Here is a 15,736-nt window from a genome sequence, read left to right on the forward strand (position 1 = left end):
GACCACATTTACATTAAAAATAACACTTTTATTCATTATTTAGCTATGTGACAATTTCATTAATAGTATAAAAACAAAAACAAACAAAACTGAAGGTTGGTTGTAACTGGTTTAACAAATATAAATCATTCAACAGGTGTTTAAAAGAGACAAAAAGCAACTTTTCACCAATTTCTGAACTATAAGAATGAGGTCTATGCAAAATAACATAATCTTAGACATTGTATATGCACTTGCACATGTGTTTAAATTACACATGCAAAGTCAATGGCAGAAAATTAAACAGAACTTCTTGATTTTTCTCCTTCTTGTACAAACTCAGACCTCACACACACACACACACACACACTGATGACCTCAACAGTCCAAGAAGAAAAACTGACAACAAAGAGAGCTCAGAGTCGCCATAATTTCATCAATGAAATCAAAAATACTCTCTATTGTAAGCAGACAGGTTTGGTTGTCCTCAGTTTTCAAACAGTTACAAAAAAAAAGAAACCCTAAATTGAAACGAACAGTTCATCAGTCATCCACGATGCTCAGCAGACCATTCAGCTTCAGTCTGCAGGCTAATTCTTCTTCTTGGCTTGCCAAAATCTGTTGCTCGAGTTCCTTCAGTCGCCACGCCATCGATACAGGAGCGGTCTTGGGCCAGTCTGCTTTCTCTGACAGCTCATCAGGCTCCGATTCCTGGAAAGTCAAGTCAATTTTTGTTCGGTTAAGGTTTTCTGTGACTGTTAATGTAAAATTCAAGAGTAAAGCTCGGTCAGTTTTGGCCAAATCTGCCACTTTCTGTAATTCTACTACCTAGATTGACTGTGTGAATGAGCAAATACATCTCTGGATCACTGAGTGAGGTGAGTGGAGATGTCTTACCTCTGTGAGAGCGGCGTCTCGAGTCTTGGCTGCGGGTGCGTGCGATAGGATTGTGGGCATGGACAGCAGGGTGGAGGAAGGAATGAAAAGCGGAGTAGACAAGTGGTCGAAGGCGTCACCGTCCAGCCAGCGCTGAAGCTGCTCCATGCTCCTGCAGAGACGTACAGCAGTGTGTGAGTCACATGACAGATTCTGTATAATCTCTGCAGTATAAACGTGCCAAGAACTATTTTTCTTTGCTTATGCCAGATACAATCATCTCTTCCTCTTTCAAGACTGTTGATAAGATAAATGTAGCTGTGTCTGTACCTTTTGCTTTCAGCCTTCTCCTCTTCTAACCCCCGGAGGACTTTGTGGGCCAGCAGCTCCTCCGATGTGGGAGTGTGTGAGACGTCCAGCGGCGCCGTCGGGGCCTTGAAAGGCTCCAAAGGATTGCTGAACAACCGCTGCCTGAGAGACAGACTGGTGGGTGTGGCACAAGCAGCTGCGCTCGCCCTGTGGAGGGTAGAGGGAGGAGGGGGAGATGGAGAATATTGGGGGAAAAGGCAGAAAGCAAAGAAGGACATGATGATGTTCTATGAAAGGAGCACTTTCTGTGATTTCTCTCCAAAACAAGGACAAAAAAATCTCTCAACTTGGAAGATAAGACTTAAAAACAAACCTAATTCCTCCTAATTACCTCCAATGTTTAGACACTTAAAGGTAAAAGTCACTGCATGCATACAGACTGGAGTCTTTTACACCATCTACTCTCTGTTTGTGTAATAATTACCTAACCAGCAGTGACCCTGGACATTAAGGTGAGGTCAGATAGCAAGACAAGTGCTGTGAAACTTTACTTTTTTAATGCAGACTGCCTGTTTTACATCTGCTGCTTCATGATATGTGATATTACAGATTTAAATAATTCACCTGAATAACCTCTTCAGCTCCACTAAATGAAAATGGCTGCAGCAGTTTAAGAAGGAAGTGCTGCCTTTACGCTACATTGATTCAAGGTGACAAGTTGTAATCAGCTGTTTTAAAAAGGTTAAAGTCCAGATGACCAGTGACACTTCTTACGTTCATGTTGGACCTTCTTACCCTTTGTTCTCCTGCTGCTTCTCTCTGTGGGTTTGTCTGACGGCCTCGGTCCATTCTTCAGGCGGCTGGAAGCCCTTCAACGACTCTGTGAGGAAGTAAACCAGGATCTCCCCGTCCTCCGTCACAGCATCTTCATAAAGAGATAAACAATTTCCACCAGATTAGTCATAAATTGTCAGATGATACAAGTAACAAAATAGGTACTCTACAGTAAAATAAATGCCCTTACCTTCACAGACTGGGGGTCCAGGTACCTGCCAGTCCTTCAGCTTGTGGTCTATGCAAATCACCAGCACGTCATCCCAGGGGATCTGACAGGAACTCTGGTCTCCGTCGCCCCAGCTGCCCACGGCTATTTTGTATCTTGGGGTTCTGCTATGGCGACCCTTTAGTCGGACTCTTTCCAGCAGGTTTTCCAAGCGTGACATTATGAGGGGCTGACTGTTGCGTGAGACCGGGATCTGAGCAGCGTAATGTAAGACGGAGGAGCAGAGTTCAGGCCACGAATCTAGAGAGAGGGAGAGATGATAAAAGGAAAGAGAGGAGGGAGAGGAAAGCAAAATAAATTGGTTATGTCTCTCTCTTCAAACTGTTAATATAAACCTGGTTTCAGTAATAAAACCTGATACTATCTTAGTCACCTGTGTTAGACATTTGATTCCACTGCGGAAGCTTCAGGCTCAGGATGGCTTTCCGTAGCCAGTCCATGTGCGAGGCCGAGTTCCAACCCAGATGAGGGACAAAGTCACGAGTATCAGGCAGGCAGAACTCGCCCGGCGGCCATGACAGTCTGGAGAGATCCTGCGACGTCACTCTGTCAGCGATGTGATCCAGGACAGCGTTGTAAAGCTGGATGACGGGTGCGGGGTCCTGGGAGGGGAGACACGCCGCAGCTCGCTCCTGGCGGTGAGCGTGAACCCTCTGACTGAACTCACGACTCAGGTTGGCCTCGACCAGCTGCACCAGGGTCTGACAGGAGAGGGGGAAGGGTGGAGGTGCACGGGCCAGAAGCCACTGCATAGCGTGACTGAGCTGGAGACACAACAGCAGGAAGGGAGGAGGATAAATTGAATAAAATGAATCAAACAACATACATATACTACAGATTATTAAGCTTTTTAGTGTTTGAGTTCACATAAATAACTGAGACATGCTCCTGCTTGATTCTTTAGAGTCCATGTGTATAAAAGCTCATTGTTGCTGACTACAATTCATAGAAATTATAATTCAACTAATACTTTAATTAAGTTATTTACTTCATTTTTAAGTACTGTCTTAAACACAACATCGCAATACTGTTAACTCCCAACACAATCCTGCTCTTGACAGCTGCAGTTTTTCTGTGCTGTATGTTTCTCTGTGTGTCTATTACCTGTTTGGATCCCTGCAGATCACTGGTGGTCTCTGGTATGAAGAGGAAGGTGTATTCTGATATCAGGCCTTCTTTAACGAGTGTATCCAGCATCAGGTCTGAGGGACAAAAAGGAGCAAAAGATGAGTCAGTCAGACACATTTAGTCTAAATTAATTCAGCTACTTTTTCATGATGACATCCAAAAGCCATCAGAGAACTAAACTGCTGAATATCAAACTAATAAGTACAACCCTATACCTGCACACATGCAATAATACCCTGTTTATGTGCATGTATTCACTCTGCATTAATACTATTTATCGTTTATTTTTATTTACTTATTCATACTGTGATGTGTCTATTTGTCTGTAGTTGTATGTTACTGTATGTACCAATGAAGACACAGCCTGCTTTAACTGAGCAGCTTCCTGAATATCCCAGCTTGTCTTTAGCCCAAAAATCACTGATCATCTAGAGACTGATTTGTATTATCATTCACCTTCTTCTAGTTTCTGTGTGTCGCTGTCAGCTCCCGGCACCAGGATAACCAGAGGCAGCGGACTGTGCCAGGTGCTGGCCTGTTGTAGCTGTCTGAGCTGAAGCCGGGCTGACAGCAGAGGAACGTCCTGCTCGTCCTGCTCGGACTCGATGGTACGTGGAGCGGGTAGCAGCATGATTAGAGCTGCTGTCCCCTGGAGATCACAGCACTCCTCCATTTTGGAGAGGCTGTCTTCAATGAGAGGACCTCTGGACGCCTGAGAGACAAAAAGAAGTAAGAAAACACAGGATGTGTCAGATTTTTATTTAACTAAATGAGTAAAAAGTTATCTACATTACTATTATTCTCCTCCTTTATCAAGTAATACATCTAAAACTCAAAGTGAATGCAGTGTGACCTAACCTTAATGCTGACGTGGACTTTGTGAACATGCTGTTCGGTCTCCTGCAGTGCGTTGATGACGCAGAGGGTCTGCAGCGTGCCATCAGGCTGCTTCTCCTCCTCCATGACTTCTGACTTCTTGCCTCCACCGAGCTTCACCTCCAGCCAGTCAGAGAGGATCCTGAAGCAACGAGAGACAGAAGAGGACACGGTGGATGAACAATGTCTGCTGGGTGTCACATTATTAAACATGCATCTGTCATAAATTTAACTTCTTATGGAAATGATATTACCTTAAAGCAATATTAGTACATTGATCTGACACATTCATGTAGTAATGATGTGGTGCTGATCACTTTAAATCCAGGAAATCTCCCAAACTTTGATCTTGGTGTCTAATACTTCTACTGCTAAACTATATCTGAATGTTTTACTAAAGAGAAAACAATCCAATGCAGAGTTGCATTAATCAGTATTTCTTTATAGTTACATTGATTCACTTGATTATGTGACAAGGAGTTTCTCTCATTTAGGATTTGCTGCAGCTCTATGAAGCTTTTTAGCCTGTTTAAGTTAACGGTTTTCATTTTATGAGGCTTTTACTGCACTGGATCATCTCACAAATATTATTTCCACTATCAGCAGACATCTGTTTTCAGATAAAGGTTTTTTTGTTGTGAAATAAATAAATAATTACAATTGTATAATTAACAAATAAAGAAAAGTTATAGATTTTATTTGCTGAGTTATTATGATTCTATGCATATTTATTTTTCTGTCTCTGTTATGCCGTCAAACTAAAAGTTGTGTTGAATCTACTGTTTCCTGCTTTGTGTTGTACTGATGTGCAGCTGCTCACCTGTCTGCCAGGCTGGCGACGCTCTCATCATCGCTGGGTAAGAGGAGAACGGCTTTCCAGAAGATTCTCTCCGGTGGATCGGGGATGTTTTCGGTCACCAGCGCAGAGAGGTCGAGAGGCGCCCACACCGACTCACTGAGAGGAACACGACAAATGTTTTATAAAGAAAAAAAAGAGATATGCAAGTCCATCGACATACTGATCAACTCGTCACTTACTTGAGCAGCTGCTGATAGTAGTAGTGGACTCTCAGCTGGTGGATCACTTCCTGTCTCATTTTCAACAACCTTAACAAGACACAAGACACGTTACTGATACAAAGCGCCAAACCATTCAAACCATTATCTATTATAAGCTGTAAATACGTTTCTCATTAAATAGATCCACATGTAACCACATACCTGGTGCTGGACAGAGCTAACGTCCCTGAGTTGCCCAGGTTGACCAGACCACAGGCCAGATCTGCCATGGAGGGCCGTGCAGGGGCGCTAGGAGCCAGAGCCTTCAGTTTGAAGCGAGGGTCGACGCAGCAAGGAGCGGCGGGGAAACCTCTCATCTGTCTCTTCAGCTGCCGACGCACCGCCACCACATCACGCCACCTAGATGCAAAGATAAGAGGGAAATAATAAGAGGGCTTGTTAGTGTATCTGGTTGAAATTGGACTCATTTGATATATGCTAACTAATTTAATCATCCTGCCTGAACAAGCTGCCAAACTAATTTATTTCTACAGTGTTGTGGATATTTCACTGCTTTCCGTATCCTCCATGTCTTACCTTTTGATGTACTTGTGGATCCGCTGCAGCTCAACATCGAGGATTTCTTCCACCAACAGAGAGATGTCTGCATTCAGAGTCTCCTCAACCAGACTGGTGCAGACCTGCTCCGTGCATTTCGCCACACGCTCCGTTTTCTCATTCACGGCTTCCCTAAAAAAAAAAAAAAAAAAAAAAAGGTCAAAGATGTTGTCAGAGTTGTTAGAGAAAACATTAAAATCGTAGCAGATTATAATATGGTGGTGTTTTTAATGCTTACTGGATCTCAGAGGTGGCGGTCTCTTTGACGGTCTCGTCTATGACTTCGTAGATGAGTTCCTTGCAGAGAGAGAAGCTGAACTGGATCAGGAAGGCCTCGTGCTCCTGCTTCCTCCTGGAACACACAGAGAGGAAAAAGGAAATGTAGGTTTGTGCTTTTAATATGTGTGACAGTGATGATGAATAAAACTCATCAGTCCTGAAGAAAACGTTTTTGCATCTTAGATTTTTTGGTTTTATTTTACTTTATTATATCTGACTGTTTTAAGCCTCACATACTGCTTACTCTTATTACATGAATACATGTTTGGATTATTTTATGGAAAGACATTCACAATCACTATTTTACTATCCAGGTGAATATTTTACAGAATATGATGAATAAAACGTTTGAATGCTGATTTTTAATTAAAAAAAAAAAAAAACACAGATCAAACTTATACATTTGCATATGTAAAAATGTGTATCAGCTACACAAAAATTTAAAAATTAGGCATTTTATTACCATTTTTGTATATTGTGGGTCACATTAGGAAAAGTCTGGCTAAATGAAATGTGTATATGGTATTTTTTACAGCTCTCAAATGTAAAAAAAAATGGTTAAATTGACACTGAACAGTCTATAAGGGTTAAAACATCATGACATGATGCTGGATGATAAGGTTTGATGTTTAATATATTTGATGTCTGCATGAATATATTACTGAATAAAGTACGTAATCTATTTAAATTACTGAGCTACTAAAAGGTTAGTGTGTGATAAAATTCAGGGTTGCTCCAATCAACAAGCTCAACAGTCATTATCAGGCTTTCATTAGCAGTCAGTAGACCCACCTGGCTTCTTCAAGCTTGCGTTTCTCCTCAGCAACGCGATCTTGTTCCAGCTGGATCTCAGATGACGACACTTCTTGTAGCATCTGTCCCAAAACCTCAGTCACCATGGAGTCCACCTGTACGCTGCTCTCCCTGCAGAACCACAGACAACAAGCACCAAAGGTTAAGTCATAAAGTGTGTCATTATGGTGTTTATTAAAATGCACCACCTGATCTGAGCTGATATAGAAATTAAAGGATGTATAATAAGATAAGTTTAAACTTACGAAAGTGCTGTTGTGGTGTAGCTGGCACCGGCATCGGCTACGTCTCTCACTGACGCTTCAACCACCTCTTCGATAACACAGTCTAGTACGGCCATGATGTCCTGCAGGTACGACAAAAGTTACCAGTTTATATAGTTAATAGTCAATCAACAGAAAAAGTTAATTAGCTACTACTACCTATTTAAAAAAAAAAAGATTTGATGATTAAAGCTTCTCAAATGTAAGAATGTGCTGCTTATAGTGTAATTAATTGACAATCTTTGGATTTTGGGCTGTTTTTTTTAAGATAAATAAGGTATTTTTCTGATCATTTATAGACCAAGAAAATAACCAACAGATTAAATCGATAATGAAAATCATTGTTAATTGCAGCCCAGTAATTAGAGACTCCGATACTTCTATCTTTTTTAGTTATTAGTTATTAGATTTCAGACTTAATATGAACAGATGTGCTGCACCTTTAAATGATGAAGAGAAAAATAAGTTTAAAGGGCTGAAGAAATGCAAAAAACAAGAACTACATTGCAAGATATTCTGAGACACAACAGAGATCTTCTTCACTAATTAGAGACAAAGTCAGATACTTCTATCTTTTCTTTTTTTAAATGTATTTTCGAGTTATTATATTGATTTCAGACTTAATATGAACAGATGTGCTTCACACTCTGGTGCCTTTAAATGTTAAAAGTGAGAAATAAGTTTAAAAGGATAAAAAAATATGCAAAACATTCAGGATACAGGAAGTTCAGGAAGGACGAAATGATTCTAACTGAGACGAAGAGCAGAGACGTCTTCCTCACCTCGTCGCTATACTGAGGTTTGGGTGGAGGTGATGGTGGTTTGACAGGCTGAGGTTGGACGATCGGCTGGAACAGCTGCTGGGACTCTGCAGGATGAGCCGCGCTGTGAAGTGAATCCGCTGGCTCTCCCGTCTCGTCTGTAACAGCTGGAGGAAGACCGAACCCGGCGGGAACGTCGACCTGCGTCAGCAACTCAACACTGGGTGGAGCTTTAACCTCCAGCTTGGTTGCTATGGCTACGACAATGAAGGACAAACAGAGATGTTAATATTGAGACTAACTCTTTAGATTCTTATAAGTGTGGCACCATTACAAACTTAATTTTTAGACACAAATTTAAGCATGTCAACCTGGAAATAAACATTTTTTTAACTCAGTCAGTGAAATACCTTTAAACTGACTCGAGGAGGGGAGAGCCATCGGTCCCTCTCCTCTGAACTTGTTCTGGGAGTCGAAGCTGCAGACCGGAGCGTGCTGCAGAGGGTTAGGGAGCGGGCCTCCGTTCACCACCTCGCCAACCAACATCATTTTCTTGGAGAGGATGACCTCCGACTTCTTCTGGGAGAGAGGAAGCTCCGGCTCCTGATAGGCGATCCGACTCAGCTCCACCACACTGGGAACAAGGTGATGAGAAATGTAAGTAAATCAATACGGAGTCAAGAAAAGATACCATACGATAACATATTCCTTTATTAGTCCCACGGTGGGGCAAAAATAGAAAGAAGAAGAAGAAGAAGACTAAATAATAAGCAATAAAACAATAGTAGTAAAAAACATTGACATTAGGTACAAGATGATTTTAAACTCTAAATCTACTAAAAAACTAATAAAGACTATTACTAAGACACTTACTCGTCATTGACATTGAGGCCGTACTGCTGGATGAAGTCTGTTGCCTCGGCAACACTGCGAAACATTAACATCCGAACGACGTCATCGAGTGGAAACGCAGTCGACCGTGGACCAACTGTGTGAGCAACGTTCAGAGCTTTCAGGGCCTTCGCTCTGACCTGCAGACACATGAAAACACATTTAATAAGATACATAATATAATATTATACTGCTAACTAGTCTGTACTTGTGTGTATTACAGGTTAATATCTGCTGTTTTATGGACTACACTTTGAAAAAAAGAGGACATCAAAGTTTTAAAACACAATAAACTAGAATAAAAATCTATAAACAGAGAACAAAGAATTAAATGATCTTTAAACTGAAAAAAACCAGATTTAAAATGGGAAATCAATGAGGGACAATTAATCTCTTTTTTTAGGCTAGCTTTTATTGAACATTATCTCTTTCATTTCACTTTTACTTTTGTTTTGTCCTTTTAATCTATTTTAACCTACTTTTTTTACTCACTTTGAATGAACTTTTTCTCTTACTATCTCTTATTTTCGCATTTTTTTAAACTTTATTTAAACTTTTAAAACATATTTATCGTTCTTATTTTCTCTTGTGTGCATTGGTCTCAGCTTTTTCTTTCTTTGTTTGTAATTTATTATTTATTATATTATTTTTGTGTCTTATTATCAGCTTGTTAATCCACTTTGAAGCATTTTGAACTACATTAACCAAATATGAAAGCTGCTTTATAAAAATACATTTTCTCCCTTAATTCACCACAACACAGTACTTGAATAATACATATTTTAATAAGTACATATTATTACTACACAAGCATATATTTTATCTAACAGCAGAGTATCAGGAACACATCTAAATTAGGCAAAATGCTTATAATGTCTTGGTTTTATTTATTCATGCAGGATTTTAGATTTTAGAGTTTCTGACCTGGTTGAAGTATCTGTGCAGGAGGCAGCTGGCCAGGTATGAAGCTCCTTTCACCAGCTTGAAGAAACGCACAAAGTTGTTGTTGTTGACGGCGGTGAAGGCCTGCACCGCAAACTTCACCTCAGGAGAGTTACGCACCTCATCACGAAACTGCTGCACATCACTACGAGGAGAAGAAGAAGAATGAGGAAGTGTGAATACAGACAAATCAGCTGAGGATGTGTGCAAACGTAATATTTAGTGTGATTTCATGGACTGACCGCAGGATGTCGCCGTCGTTGAGCTTCACCAGGACGCTGTACTGGCGGAACTCGGCCTCGCGGGCGCAGTAGACCTGACGAGTGGCCAGGTCCTCGTACATCTCCTTCAGACTCTGCAGGCACTTGGTCATGTTCTCGTTGTTGATCTTTGCGTCGAAGGTAGAAAGGTGCTCCTCGCAGAGGTGGTGGGAGCAGTGCACGTGGAAGCGGGTGCACTTCTCGATCAGTGACACGGTGTGAGGGCAGCACAGACGCTGCTGGATGATATCCTGAAGAAAATAAAAAATAAATCAGTCTTCAATATAATTTCTATGATTTGTGAAGTATCAGTATTTATAAGATAATGTTTTTCTAATACAGTAAGGTGACAAACACATGAAACTAGCACCTTTTTTTTTTATTTTTTATTTTTAACTATCTACATGTTTGCAAATGTGTCTGAGGCCTTAAAATGTTAATGAAGCAATATCATTTCCTTGAATTGCTTTTATCTCCTTTAAATACAGTTTGTCTCCTTTTTACTACACTGAGCTGATTTTTACTCTTCAGATTGTTTTTATTTGTTGTCTTTTAAAAACAAAATTATTTTATGATTTGTATATTTTGCTGTCTTGATATGAAGCACTTTGCAATTTGGATATTTTTAATGTGCACTATAAACAACATATAATAAACTATACATGAAGTGTTAACACAAATTCTACACAGTATATATTTATATTAGTAATTGATTATCCTGGTGCTAGTCACTGGCTGGGACTTGAAAATCATGTATGTGATTCAATCACTGTATGTATTATTTATGTTGTTATTTTCTATATTCCTATTTTCTATATATAAACTAAACTATGTCATAATTTGTAAAGTCTCACCAATGACATAATCTTGATGCATCCTTAATAAAAGGGTTGCTATTCCAGACTGAGCAGAAAATGAAAAAATATGTTTTTCTCATACAGTAAGGTGGAAAACCCTCCTGTGTATAAAAAGCAGCAGATTTTCTACTACCTTCATGTGTGTAAATGTGTCTGCGCCCTCATGAAGTATTTAAAATCTTAATGATGTAATATCTGCTACACAGTATATATTTAGATTAGTAAGAAGTTTTCCTGTTGCTCCTCACTACTGTGGACAAATATTTTTATTCTCTTTAAACTGACACAATAATTCAGCCTAATTCCACATTAGCCTAGATCAGCTCCTCTGAAGCAGGTCTTGTACCTTACGGATGCCGCGCGTCCTGTTCCAGACAAAGTCGTACCAGTCCCGGTAGTTGTCGGGGCCCTGGTCCATGATCTGAGTCACCAGGTAGTCCATGGTCATGCTGAGTACGGGCAGGGGGCGCAAGTCGTGGGGCAGCGGCTCCTCCTGGTCGGCCGATGAGCGACTGTACTCTTTGATGGCCGCTGTGTGATCCACCTAGTAGAGGACAGTCCAGATGTGTGTCTAAATTATCAGCCTTTTTGTATTCATTAAATGAAAAAAGGACAATACATTTAATAAATATCAGACCATTTTCAAAAGTATAAAGTATTTCAAACATTACCATCTCTGTGTTTTGGATGACTTCGTATACGCTGAGCTGGTTCCTCGTTTCCCTCATGTACCTCTCCTTCTCCGGACACATATCAGGACACGTTCCCACAAACACCTTGGACAGGTCCAGGTCCGTCCGTTTGGGTCGACCTGTGTGGACACAAAGCAGAGACAGACAGTTAGAAATGTCTCCGAAGCCAGACGTGAACGACAGAGCAAGCAGGTTAATGCGATGTCTTCTTCACCTTGACGCAGGATCTTGTCTCTCTGCTCCAGGAGGCGGTACTTGTCCTCGGCGGTCTCAGCCAGCTGACCGATGAGAGGGAGGAGGGAGGAAGGGACCGGGCGCTCCGAGCTCTGGGTGTCTGCGCTGCTCTCTTTCTGCGGCTCGGAGTCAAACTGGAGAGACTTTACCAAGGACGACTTCTTCACTGGAGAGCTGAGGGAGACGTAAGGAGGAAAAGAAAGAAGAAAGGAAGGAAGAAAGACAAAACCGTGACTGGACTGACTTCATCAAATTCAAATCACTTCTTAATGTTTGATTTTTTCTTTTTCTATTTTGTTTCTTCTTCTCTACATTACTTTTATTGATTGTATTTCCATTTATTCTGTATTTTTTTAATTGTCTTTGATTGTTAAAAGCGCTCCATAAATAAAATGCATTGTTATTATTATTATTTTTAATCAGAGTGCTCCAAACTGTAATTTATGGATGTGATTAGATAACTATAAAGCAAGTAGGAAAACAACCAACACTATAACTGAATTGGACTTTAACCTCTCGTAATGATTTCATGCAGGAGCAGCTGTTACCTGCGGCTGAAGGTCATCGCGCTGCCGATAGCAGGACCTCTGAAAGGAGGCCTTCTGAGCGGAGAGGAAGCTGCCTTGGACGTTGTGTCCTCCTGACCTTCTCCTTCCGCCTCCTCCTTCTCTGCTGCAGGTCTGCTCCCTTTGTCTCCCGGACCTGAAGCACAAGATAAACCAGAATCAAGTCAGCGAGGAATTCAATGTTTGAAAAGTGAAGGAAATATGACAATAAAAAGTCTTCACCTCTAAAACAGAATTATTAGTCCAGAAAACATTTATTTCTATAATAATTGGAGGTTTCATAAAAAGATGTTGGCCTTACTTTGCTTCTTTCTCTGCCACAAGAGGAGAAGTTCTTGTCTGTGCATCATTTTGCCTTTCTTCTTTGCCTTCGCTGCTGACGCCTGTAAGAGATAACATGTAAAAAGTGACAAAAAACATTATTTTGTGTTTTCATTGACAAATATCATTTAAAACCTGATGTTTCGGTCTCACAAAGAGTAAAGTTTAAACTGAGCTCTGATGATGAAGTAAATGATGCCAAAAACCAAACCAGCAAAGAGTTTGTTGTCATTTTAGAGCTGGTTGAAAACATAAAAACGATCACTATCTCACCAATGAACTACTAGCAAAATCACTGCTCCAATCTTATAAATAAAGTTTGTTGTAGCTGAAAAGAGAACTGAGAATGATTTTCATAAACAGACAGTGTTTTGGGGAGGCCAGGTGAATCACAGAGGCCTTAGGAGCCTGACGGTGTTAAAGCAGGATTTAACTCACGTGGTCATCAAAGTGCACAATGGCCAGGTTCTTGGCAGTCCGGCAGAAGACTTTGCGGACTTTGCCGAACCGACCGAAGTGCTTCTCGATCAGCTCCTTCTTGTTGAGGGCTGGAGGAACGTTCCTACACTGGAGGGTGGTGCAGTCAGCGGAGCCGCCGCTGAGGCTCTCCATGCTCTCTCGCCGTGAGCCACGCTGCTCTGGAGTCGTGGTTTCAATCTGCGGTTCTGGAACGACCGCTGAATCTAAAGAAGGGATGATAGGTGAGTAAAAGAAGAGAAGATGATGGATGTTCTTCTACATAATTCAAGATCTTTGGTTAAAATTAAGTGGAAGATGAAAGTTTCAGCCTGAGTTTCTCCACAAAGTTGAGCAGTTCTACAACAGCAGATAGATAAGGAAAAAAACCCTTAATGGTTACCAGCAGGGTTAAATAAAAAAGAAAAAATATAATATAATAATCATCGTAGTTTCTAGGGCACTATTGATACTGGACTTTTGAGGCCAATGCCGATATTAGGGAGTAAAAAATTCCGATATCCATATATATTGGCCGATAATACCCCCAATTGCTGACAAACTAGTGAATTAAAAATACATTTGACATTTTATTCAGACAGTGTCTAGTAAACTAGATATTTATTGAGCAGCAGTTGCTTTCAGAGTCAAAATAGCTTTGAACTAAAACTAACTTTATTGTAAAAAGCAGATAATACACAGTCAGTCTGTATAATTTGAACATCTCACCTGTCTCATCAGCTTTTTCCATCACCTCTCTCGTCAGTGTTTGGGCTTCAGGAGTCGCAGCGGTCAGGTTTTCATCCTGAGTTTGGACATCTTCACCCTCCGCCTCCTCCAGCTCGGACGCCTGCTGCTGACTCTCCTTCGCAGCGTCTCGTCTCACCGGAACATCTCTTCTCAGTCCGCTCAGTGCCCTGCCGAATAACCCTGGTGGGGGCCCACGGGACCTCATCAGGGGCCTCTTTGGGGGATGTCTGGGTAAATCTGTTTCTGCTGGAACATCCTCCTCTGCAGGGGGCTTCTCTGGGCCAGAACTTGGGACCACTGCATCCTCTTTACGCTTGGTGCCTTTGCTGGACCGGGCAAATATATTAGTGTCCCCTAAACCTTCGAGGCTGCTCCCTTTATCATCTGAACCGGCCTCTGCGTTTGCTTTGGTGTCTCCAAAAGCTGAGGGCTGCACAAAGTTGGTTCCTGTAAAAATGGACGCCGTCTGTGGTTGGATGGTTTTGGCTGAGAAGCTAAAAGACGACGGGGTAGTGGGCTGGTTGGTGGAGCCTTTAGTGTTGGAGCTGGAGGGGGCAGCCGGTTGGGAGAAGGTGAACTGGAGAGTACTGGAGGGGCCGCTGTTAGCCCCCGTTGTTAGAGGGTTATTTTGGGTAGAGATTGAAGGGGCTGCAGCAGGCTGAGAGAAGCTGAAACCAAGAGGTCCAGATTTAGCTCCGGTCAAGACGGGGAAGCCAGTGGTGGTGCCGCCGCTGCTACTCATGTTGGTGGAGCTGGTCTGGGGCGCATTACTGCTGCCAAAAGGTGAGCTGGATAAGGAAGTAGTTTGAGGGTTAGTGGGCTCGGGACTGGCGCTGAAGATAGGTTTGAAAAGAGCCTCGTTGGCTGGCTTGAAGCTGAATTCGGATGTGCCAAAACTTCTGCTCTGGGTCGACCCTACTCCAAACACACTGGTGGTGGGAACAGTGGTGGACACTGGCTGTCCAAACACACTATTGGTGGAGACAGTGGTGGATGCTGGTTGTCCAAACACACTACTGGTGGAGACACTGGTGGGTGCTGGTTGTCCAAACACATTACTGGTGGAGACACTGGTGGGTGCTGGCTGTCCAAACACACTGGTGGCCGTGACACTGGTGGATGCTGGTTGTCCAAACACACTACTGGTGGGGACACTGGTGGATGCTGGCTGTCCAAACACAGACTGTCCAAAACTGAGCGGCTGAGGTTGCCCTAAAGTCGTGTTGGAGCCTGAAGAAGACATCATCTGAGAGCTTCCAAATCCAGACGGCTGCTGCTGCTGCTGTTGTTGCTGTTGTCCATACGGAGGTGGTGGTTTCCCAAATCCTGGAGGCTGCTGAGCAAATCCTGCCGCCTGCCCAAAAGCGGAAGCCTGCCCAAAAGCAGGTGTCGTCTGCCCAAACACTGAACCCTGACTTGATCCAGTTGTCTGCCCAAAAGCTGGAGGAGCACCACTAGTACTACCTCCACCACCAAATCCAGAGGGGCTCATCCCAAAAGCTGGAGGCTGGCTCACTGGAGGCTGTTGTTGCTGCTGCTGCTGCTGCTGTGTGGACGGCTGGCCGAAAGCAGAGCCTTGTCCGAAGAGAGGGTTTCCATGCTGAGGAGGTTGATTTAAAACAGACGGCTGCCCAAATGCTGAAGGCTGGAAAAACCCCACAGACTGAGGAGGCTGATTATTTGGCATTTGCTGCCCAAATGAAGGGAACATCCCAGTCTTCATTGCGTTATTTGGGGCTTGGAAAGCTCCACCTTGAGGGCTCCCAAACGGATTTGCAGGATTCATACTGTAAATATAAGAAG

General features: G+C 42.3%; 1 protein-coding gene across 1 annotated transcript; it reads right to left on the minus strand.

Annotated features, from left to right (window-relative positions):
* Window positions 1-76: 76 nt before the first annotated feature.
* mcm3ap (minichromosome maintenance complex component 3 associated protein) lies at window positions 77-15,656 on the minus strand. Its single transcript, XM_053329108.1, has 28 exons — window positions 13,913-15,656; window positions 13,166-13,410; window positions 12,708-12,789; window positions 12,389-12,542; window positions 11,821-12,014; window positions 11,586-11,725; window positions 11,261-11,458; window positions 10,040-10,308; window positions 9,780-9,942; window positions 8,838-8,995; window positions 8,375-8,598; window positions 7,986-8,221; window positions 7,186-7,286; window positions 6,920-7,051; window positions 6,087-6,200; window positions 5,828-5,980; window positions 5,453-5,650; window positions 5,270-5,338; window positions 5,052-5,186; window positions 4,214-4,373; window positions 3,812-4,067; window positions 3,332-3,429; window positions 2,601-2,991; window positions 2,189-2,467; window positions 1,960-2,089; window positions 1,186-1,371; window positions 877-1,027; window positions 77-690 (listed from the first exon to the last, which is right to left on the minus strand). The coding sequence occupies exons 1-28, from the start codon at window positions 15,654-15,656 to the stop codon at window positions 523-525; spliced, it is 6,528 nt and encodes a 2,175-aa protein (XP_053185083.1). The 3' UTR covers window positions 77-522.
* Between the last annotated feature and the right edge of the window lie 80 nt (window positions 15,657-15,736).

Source organism: Scomber japonicus, chromosome 11 (genome assembly GCF_027409825.1).
Source record: "Scomber japonicus isolate fScoJap1 chromosome 11, fScoJap1.pri, whole genome shotgun sequence".
Classification (NCBI taxonomy): domain Eukaryota; kingdom Metazoa; phylum Chordata; class Actinopteri; order Scombriformes; family Scombridae; genus Scomber; species Scomber japonicus.

Excerpts from the sequence above, each read along its gene's own strand:
- mcm3ap (XM_053329108.1), bottom strand. The coding sequence starts at position 15,656 with ATGAAGACTGGGATGTTCCCTTCATTTGGGCAGCAAATGCCAAATAAT. Across the intron at positions 9,943-10,039 it reads AACGACGGCGACATCCTGCG|TGATGTGCAGCAGTTTCGTG; the intron begins GTCAGTCCATGA and ends TTCTCCTCGTAG. Across the intron at positions 7,287-7,985 it reads AACCTCAGTATAGCGACGAG|GACATCATGGCCGTACTAGA; the intron begins GTGAGGAAGACG and ends TCGTACCTGCAG.